Source organism: Cupressus sempervirens, chromosome 3 (assembly GCF_028749045.1).
Source record: "Cupressus sempervirens isolate cs-2001-9-10 chromosome 3, ASM2874904v1, whole genome shotgun sequence".
Taxonomy (NCBI): domain Eukaryota; kingdom Viridiplantae; phylum Streptophyta; class Pinopsida; order Cupressales; family Cupressaceae; genus Cupressus; species Cupressus sempervirens.
The window spans coordinates 621,962,778-621,972,169 of record NC_143120.1 but is presented as its reverse complement, the minus strand read 5'-3'; the positions used below and the strand labels follow the sequence as shown (position 1 = coordinate 621,972,169).

The 9,392-nt window shown below is 33.7% G+C and overlaps 1 protein-coding gene across 4 annotated transcripts in view; it reads right to left on the bottom strand.

Moving 5' to 3' along the window:
• Nucleotides 1-2,680: 2,680 nt before the first annotated feature.
• The window catches only part of LOC149568201 (Protein prenylyltransferase superfamily protein), a 318,133-nt gene continuing 311,421 nt past the window's right edge, over nt 2,681-9,392 (bottom strand). For 3 of the 4 annotated variants that reach the window (XM_089821208.1, XM_089821207.1, XM_089821206.1), the window contains 2 exons: nt 3,616-3,879; nt 2,681-3,511 (listed from right to left, as the gene is read on the bottom strand). In XM_089821208.1, coding sequence (XP_089677334.1) covers nt 3,380-3,511; nt 3,616-3,879 — 396 coding nt within the window. In that variant the 3' untranslated portion in view covers nt 2,681-3,379. Of the gene's footprint in view, nt 3,512-3,615; nt 3,880-9,392 lie in introns of those variants that run through there. The other variant, XM_089821209.1, reaches the window with a different exon arrangement.

Sequence of the window (9,392 nt, the reverse complement as noted above, 5' to 3'; positions counted from 1 at the left end):
CCCTAAATCTAACTCTAACCCTAACTGTAAGCGTAACCCTACCCCTACCCATAACTCTAACTATAAATCTAACTCTACCATAATTGGATTTTAATTTTAACCCTAACCCTAACTCTAACCCTAACCTTGACTCAAAACTCTAACCCTAACCCTAACTCTAACATTAACCCAACTATAAAATTAACTCTATTGGTAACTCAAACCCTAAAACTAACCCTAATTCTAACCCTAACTCTAACTCTAGCTCTAGCTCTAACCCTAACTCTAACCATAACTCAAACTCAAACCCTAAACCTAACCCTAATCCTAACCCAAATTATAATGCTCTGTCTACCCCTAACTCAAACTATAACCCTAACCCTAACTCAAACTCTAACCCTAACTCATACTCTAACCCTAAACCTGACCCTAGCCCTAACCCTAACCTAGAACCTTACCCTAACCCTAACCCTAACCCTATCTATAACCCTAATCCTAACCCTAACTCTAATCCTAATCTTAACCCTAATTCTAATCCTAACACTAACCTTAACCCTACCCCTAACTCTAACCATAAATCTAACTCTACCATAATTAGAATCTAACCCTAACCCTAACCTTAACCCTAGCTCCAACCCTTACCCTAACTTTGTCCCTAACCATATATCTACATATGACTATAACATTTTACATTACAATATCCCAAAAATAAAATATATATTTTTATCTAAATTAAACTCCTTATATTAAATTTAAAATAATATTTGACTCAAACCTTAACCGTAACCCTAACCTTAACCATGAGCATTACTCTAACCCTAACCTTAACCATAAACATAACTCTACACCTAACTCTAACCCTAATTCTAACTCTACCATAATTGGACTCTAATCCTATCCCTAACCCTAACTATAAGCATAACTCTAACCCTAGCCTTAACCATGAGCATAACTCTAACGTTAGCCTTACTATAACCCTAACACTAACCCTAATCATAACCATAACCATAACTCTAACCCTAACCTTAACCATGACCATAACATTAACCCTAACCTTAACCATAAACATAACTCTAATCTAAACCATAACCATAACTCTAACAATAACCATAACCATAACTCTATCCCTAACCTTAACCATAGCTCAAACCCTAACCCTAACTCCAACCCTAACTCTAATGCTAACCCTAACCCTAATTCTATCCCTAAGGTTAACATTAACTATAATGGTAACTTTGTCCCTAACCATATATCTATGTATGACTATAACATTTTACATTACAATATCCCAAAAATAAAAAATATATTTTTAATCTATATTAAACTCCTTATATTAAATTTTTAAAAATATTTTGAAGCATAATTTTATACTAACTTCATACAACTCTAATTAAAAATTAATTAACAATTTTATAGTAACCTTATCAAAATAAAAAATAAAAAGTAAATATTTTTCCTATTGCGCCGCGACTGCCACTAGCTATATATACCTCTATATATATTACGCCGAGAGTAATCGCTCTCGAGGCGCCTATTTTTATTTTCATTAATCCCAACTTCGATTAAAATAACTTTGGGATTAAATAAAAATAGGCGCCTCGAGAACGATTACTCTCGGCGTAATATACATAGAGGTATATATAGCTAGTAAATAAATAGACCATCATAAACCCTCCATTCAATATAGAGAAATAGTTGAAATAAACAAGAAATTGTAAAAGAAAATGAATACAATAACATTTCATGATTAAACTACCATATTTAATCATATAATTGACAATGTACCCTATTTTTTTGACATTCCATGTAATAATTGTGTCAAGTAGATGAATAGAACTATTGTGACAAACAAATTGATACAAAAAAGTTAGAGGAAATACTTGCGAGTGCTGGACTAAAACCTGCATTGCGTATAGAGAATGAATGCCCAAGGGAAGTGTTCTTGAGAACAAACTGGGAGAAGAGTGTTTGAGAATAGAAAAACAAGAAGCTTAAAAGTCAATTTTTATGGCTCCAAGTTAGGTAGGTAGTGGTTTTAATTTGGTCACGTATGTAGCATTAAGAGAGTATCCAATGTGTTTCAAGCGTGTAGGTTTTTGGTGTCATTTGATTTGGTTGGATCCTTTATGGGATAACAAATAAGGGTACCTTGATTATGGAGGGATACCAAACAATTAACATAAGGTGGTGGACCTAAATATCCTACTATAGCTTAATTTATGAACATGAAATAACGACCGAATTGAAAACAATATAATATGAGAATACAAAATTTGAATGCATCTAACTAATACATGCTGTGAGCACCTTACTAACTCAAAGTGATATAATTTGAATGCATGTACCACATAGTTAACACGCACACAATAACCTACAACACAATGGTAAGTTGTGAGCCTCTCATTTGAGAGGTCTTGGATTCAAGTCCCCTTGAACTTATCAAATAATAATTAATCTTGTCTTCAACCTATTACCCATTAAAAAAACCATAGTGACTACTGCATTGATTTACAAAACATAAAAATGATGTAATGCAAGAACATGAAATTTAAATGTCCCTAACACATATTTTGAATAGTTTACTAACACAAAACAATGAAATAAGTTGTATCACATGATACCAACCAAAACAAGAGCAAAGTTTTCCTAAAGAGCTCAAAAATCCGCGCAGAGGATAATCAGCACAAATACAGGGAATATATTTAAAGTTTTGAAACATTCCATTACTTTTGTATTCAATCTTAATTGTTTTGGTACAACTTGTAAGTACTACAAATATAAATAGACCAATAATGGTGCACTTATAATATCTATTTATTAGTAGTATGGTGAAAAGTAATTGAAGTATATATATAATATTTTTTCACACTTCTATTTTGACTATGTGAACGATTTTTTTAAGGAGGTAGGATGACAAATATCCAAATCCTTTCCCCTAAGAAAATTGGAAAATGTAAGTAGAAAGGTGACAATCATACATTTGTGATTTTAAGTGATTATTGTTGATACATGATAGCTATGCACACGAAAATGAGTCTTCCCGCAGAAGCTAAAAACAGTCACACCATTTTACAATGGTAAACAGAGCGAATTTTCAAAGGAAGGTTACCTTTCCATGAATAAGAGAGCAAGCAGTAATACTTCTTCCCAAAAATGAGAGAGTTCCTATCACCCTCAAAATCAATCTCAAAACCTCACTCAGCTATAAGCTCATATAATTCAAGGACGAGAAAACTAATTGTAATAGTATACAATTTGTTGTGAACGGTTTGCAAGATGTCTGTAGTTCATGTGGGTGGAGGCATGGTCGGCCAGGCAGAACAAATCTCAAGAGCTTGATGGCCAACAAGAAAGCATCAATTATTCCATCCCCTTTACAGAACTTCAGAATTGCATTGATTCAGACTGATAATACGTCTTCCCAGATACGAGTTCTTTGTGGGCACATATTTTCCAGCACAACCTTAAGCTTGATTCGTTCTTTTTCAACCCTCTCAAATAATTCTGGTCTTCCATTTACTCGTCGCAGGTGCTGGAACAGCAAAGAGAGGAAAAAACAAAAAGATGAAATGCATTTTTGAATCGGTATCACTTTCTTATTGCCGTGCTATGCCCATAAAGAAATTGAATACTCACCAGGATCATCCACATGCTGTACATAGCTGCATATTCTTTCTGTTTGATGACATCTTCAAAAGTAGTGTCAGATTTATTTATCCACGAGTCAATGAAGTCAAACTCATCTTCAACAAAGGAAAAAAAATCTAGAGATACTAGTGGGCGATTCTGTCCATGTTTTGAAAAGCTCATATCGGTAGATAATGTGTCATTGGATCGAGAGCCAGCACTAGTCTGCTGTACCATTTCATAAAAGAGGAAACGACGGTGTAGCCATAGACTCTGCATCACATCAAGGACGCACTGAATGTTATTACAAACAGATGCACGCTAATGCAAATTCAAATGAATTAGTTTGTTGCTTTAGTGCAATCAGACATTTCATCAGATAGAGCTTTTAAAGAAAAAACTCAGATATTTTGCAGAATTTTGCCACCTGCCCCGATATTTACATCAATCTCTCAATTCTCAAGTATCTCCATGTCAGGTTAAATTAGACGCGAAATTTAAAAAAAACCATTAAAAAAAAAAGTTGTTTGTGTGTAAAGATTGTTGCCATAAATTCCTACAAGAAACTGTGCTGTAATTACCCAGCATAAAAACTCACATATCGGCAACGGTATTGTTCATAAAATTATCCGTATACTATATAACTAATAGAACAGAAAATGTGCGTCTTACATGCAAATTATAAATTCTAACAAGATATCTCTTCTTGTAGGGTTTCCTATGTATGTTTTTAATTATAAAATTCCTACTGTTTTCTGAGTTTTTAAGGCAACAAATTTCCTCAATGCCTTGATTTAGCAAGAAATCAAGTATCAAAACATCAGATATTGTTCATGAACAATGAAAATGAGTATAAATTGGTTATAAATTTGCAGCCGTTAAACATATATTTGTTAGATAATTCAACTTTCGGTGATGACAAACTTGAATATATAATAAATCAATCGCAATAAAAGTTCAACGATAATAACCATGGCCTATGTAGAGTAACGATATCCCTTTGGATCTCCAATTAATCAAAAATGGCGTGGAGATACAAAGAAGCCCTGTTAGAATAACATTTACAATCAATCCAAACAAATGCTAACCCTTGGCCCTGCCAATATGTATGGTTTACATCTCATCTTCGAGGTGTTAATTTCTCATAACCCAGCTACTGATTAATTGCACAACAAACTCACAGAAAGAAACTCTATCTGATTTGTAACAATCAAGGTTAATTAATAAAAACTAATAAGAGGAAGCAAATAACAGAACACAATCAGATATAGAAAATAACACAGATATACCCAGGAAATCCTAGTCTGCGGAAAAACCTACAACTATTGTATCTTCTATTCAACGTAACATCACACTTCCTTTCACAGTCTAATAGAATTACAAGTTTGCTATTGCAATCTTACATATATAGAGCCCAACTACAAGAAAAGAATGTTTTCTTGCTTTCTTAGGCTTTAAATCCTATACAAAATCACTTTTGTTTTTCTCAAACTCACAAACTTAGAAGTATTTGTTTAAAGAATAAAAACAAAATTGTTGCTAAATATCCTACTTGAGCAACTTTGCTATACCTTCCGAGCTAAACAACAAAAACCAACTCTCCCTCTTAGCGAGGAAGGTGTTCTACACAATATCCAACTTATCCTTGAAGAATACAACTTATTCTTCATCAAAGCCTGTGTCAGTATATCTGCTATATGTTTGTCAATAAGGAAGTACTAAAGTTTTGCTATCCAATTATCCACTCAATCTCCGATGAAGAAACCTGCAAGTGCACCTTCTCCAGCTTCAAGGGCAGTAACAAACTACAAGATTGCCACAACAGCTATACATAAATAACTTCAGTCTCGCAATCTCTTTCTGCTAAGAAAATAACTCTGAATCAATGTGCACACAAACAGTGTGTCAAGGAACTCTCTTCCTCTCAATTCTTTCTAGGAAATCTCTTCCTTCCTCTTTATATCTCCAATAAATCTCTTCCTTTCAACATATCTAGGAAATTTCTTACTCTCAATATATATAGGAAATCTCTTCCTCTTTATATCTCAAGGAACTTTCTTCCTCTAGGAAATCTCTTAATGTCTTTAGAAAACCCGTCCTTTCTCCTTGGAACTGCACCATGCAAACCCTATGCTAGAGGATGATCACCATAGCCATTCAACAACCTATCCTTACTCGAACACTGATTGTCATGGCCACAAAAAAAATTGGAGACAAAAATCTTCTTTTTTTTCCTTCTGAAATCTATGTCACAAATTTTGGTTTTATATTTCTCTACTCTGATAGCTCAGATACAATGTTAATTTCTTATAGCTTTGATACCGTGTTAATTTCTCATAACCCAGCTACTGATTAATTGCACAATAAATTCACAAAAATAAACTCTATCTGATTTATAACAATCAATACTCTGGATTAACTAAAAAAAACCTAATAAGCGGAAGTAGAATAATAGAAGCCAATCAGATATAGACAATAAAACAAATATACCCAGGAAACCTCAGTCTGGGGAAAAACCTGCAACTATTTCATCTTCTATTCAATGTAACATCAGACTTCCTCTCAAAGTTTAATAGAACCCAAGTACAAGTTTGTTGCTGCAATCTTACATATATAGAGCCCAACTGCTTTAATTAGCTTGCAAGAAAAGAATGTTTTCTTGCTTTCTTAGGCTTTAAATCATCTATAAAATCACTTCCTATTTTTCTCAAACTCACAAACTTAGAAATATTCTTTTAAAGAATTAAAACAAAGTTGTTGCAAAATATCCAACTTGAGTTGCTTTGAACCAACTTTATTCCACCTTCCGAGCTAAACAACAAAAACTAACACAAGGGATATACTCTGGTCTCATTCACTATATGAATAGCTTACATCTTACCTTCAAGAGCTTTACTCTTGCTATACATAAGGAACACTGATCTCCCCATAACCAATGGAAATGTTTGGGTCAGCCTTAGAAGCCTTCACATGACCTATGCTATTCAATCAATGCTTTAAGCATCCTTAGAAGTCTTGCATGACCTATGTTATTTTAGTCAATTCTCAATTTAAAGGAGCCAGTCCATCATGCCTCACCTTTAGGGACACTTGACCACTCTTCTTGCAAGGAATTTCCAAATATTCGTCTCTTTTTAAGGGTACGTTTGGTTCAGTCAAGGTTACAATGCTCATTAGCATTTGAATAAGTATCTCACCCTTTAGGCTATTTGTGCCCTATATTGTAAACATATAAAATTCATGGAAAATAAGTACTCAATTTTTTTGGAAAACTAAATTCCTTCTAACTTGACACCAAAGAGTTCTAGTGAGTACTTAGCAACTCGAACATGCAAACTTGCCAAACATGGGATGAATAGTGTATATGAACACTAGAAATTGTTGAACATAATATTTGGTTTTAAGTTCTTCTACATAGAGTTTAGGGTATTAAAATATGTCAAATGGATCAACATAATAAAATTGCTGTTCAATTAAATTTGAAACACATTTTGTGTTCTTTTTTATTCTTCAAGTTCAATTCATTGTTTTAAAAATTTATAAAGAATTGTCTTTCTATATTTACACATGCTTAAGTAGTATACAATGACATTAGCATTAATATTAAGAAGTAAAAGTCAATCTAGGGGTGCCACTTCGAAACTTGGCTCACATGAACTGGTCCCGATGAGTGATATTTACAACTTTTGTGGTCAGATACCTGAAGTACCATCTGACATGCATTCTAAAGCATGACAAAGACTAAGAAAATCCCTACATTGTTAGAAATATGTTGTTAGTGATTTCGAAAACAAAATAAAGCATTGAAGAAAATTGTGGGCAGATGCAGGGTTAGAGTAATATTTAATCAAACATTATTCATTTGTTTGGCGCCCTCAATAGATTGCAACCGTTTGATGGAAGGGTGCAATAATGGATATAATATGAGAGGCCATGTGGAGATCATTCAATCAAACATTCCACTGAATGTCATATTTATTCTAGGAAGAATAGAACAGACTGCAGAGAAAATCTAAGGAATCTTCATTAGTACAAACTTATGAAGATTGAGCAGATTGTTTTAGGCTTTATGAGCAGATTGTTGGCTAAATTTTTGTAAGTCATTAAGACTACAACTTACAAATTTGTGACTTTAAGCAATGGTATATTGAGATAAATCTCTCCTCTCAGCAATAGGGGAGGCTCTCTTCTTAACGCAAGTGGCTTCAATAGAGACTTAACTGAATTCACAAAATGGGTGGTTCTCTTTATCAATTCCTCTTTTTTCAGGAATTATATGTGAAAAACGACTTCAAACTTAACAAAAGCTGGTGGCTCGATGGTTGACTTAAGAACAACTCCTAAGACAACAGTTATAATAATATTTGATAGATTAAGAACAAGGGCCCAAAGTGTCTTGGGATTAATCTGATTTGAGGAATGATCAAACTAAGTAGCAAGGTCCAAAATCTCTTACTAATTATTCTTAAATTGAAATAAAATATCCAAAGGTGAAGCTTACAGTCTTCAACTCTCAGTAAACTAGTACTTGCTGCCACTGTTTAGCTATCACAATCTCTTTTCTTGAAGCACAAAGTCTTCAAGGAACTAAATTGAATGCTCAAATGATTCTACCAAGAAAAGCTAGTAAAAGACCTCAAGAACAATTAAATAATGCAACATAAGGAAACATCACTGAATCTCAAGATTTGTAACACAGTCTAGAAAATCTTGCTTCTTTTATTTAATTCTGAAAATTGTACCATGAAACACAAAGCTTTGAAAATATAAGATTTTCAAGCACAACCTTCTTGCTAGAAACAAATTTGACTTGTTTAACAACTATCTATGACTTATTCAATGTTGCAATGTCTAATGCACTTGCAACTTGATTGCATGAATCGACTATACAAGTACATTTTTGCTGTATTTAAAGAGTATTTTTCTTCTACATGCAATCTGTCATAAAATCTACACATATTCCTATAAAGCATAGAAAAAGGAGTGTCTAGGGCACTTGGGAAATGTCTTTACAGATTATCAATGAGCTTCCCAAGCTTGTGCAGACACTCTTGTACAACTACATCATCTGGTTCACCAATATATTGTGCGATAATGGTTACTTTTTAAAGTGTGCTTGCACCTTCTGAAATAATGTTGTTTCATTCTATCAAAATACTTTGCAAAGTACATAATGAAGGCTTCCAACTTGCTAGTATATCTATCATGCTGAAATTGAAGTCATCTACCTCAAGCCACAATCAGATAGCATCTGCAAAGAGTGTTAGAATATCATCCTCATTAACCAACTCACCTTTTTATGCAATGATCTTGCATGACAGCTCTTGAAAACATTTACTAACTATCATCTATTGATTATTACTTTGTTTCATCGCCGCCTTGATCTCAACCACAAGTCCTTGCATAACATGTTCCTTGTTAACTAGCAGATGTAAATAATCATAGTACATCTTTACAGAAGATATGACTTCATACTAATACCAGATATTGAGGTCAACCTCGAGATCACCATACAACACACTAAGTTAATAATTGAATGACAAGAGAAGCTCATCCAATGTACTTGTCTTTCTTTTGTGCTTTAGGTCTCGATACACATCTCAAATCACTTATACACCTTGCAATTCAGTGCAGCTACTACATTCATCCAGGGCCTTTGTCTTTCGGTCCACCCATATGATATGCTCAGAAGAAGCAGGATCAGTTGAGAAAGAAGAGTTCTTCATCTTTCCTATGGTATCTAAAAGTTGCGCATTCTCTTCCTTTAACCCATTCATTTTCTCCCA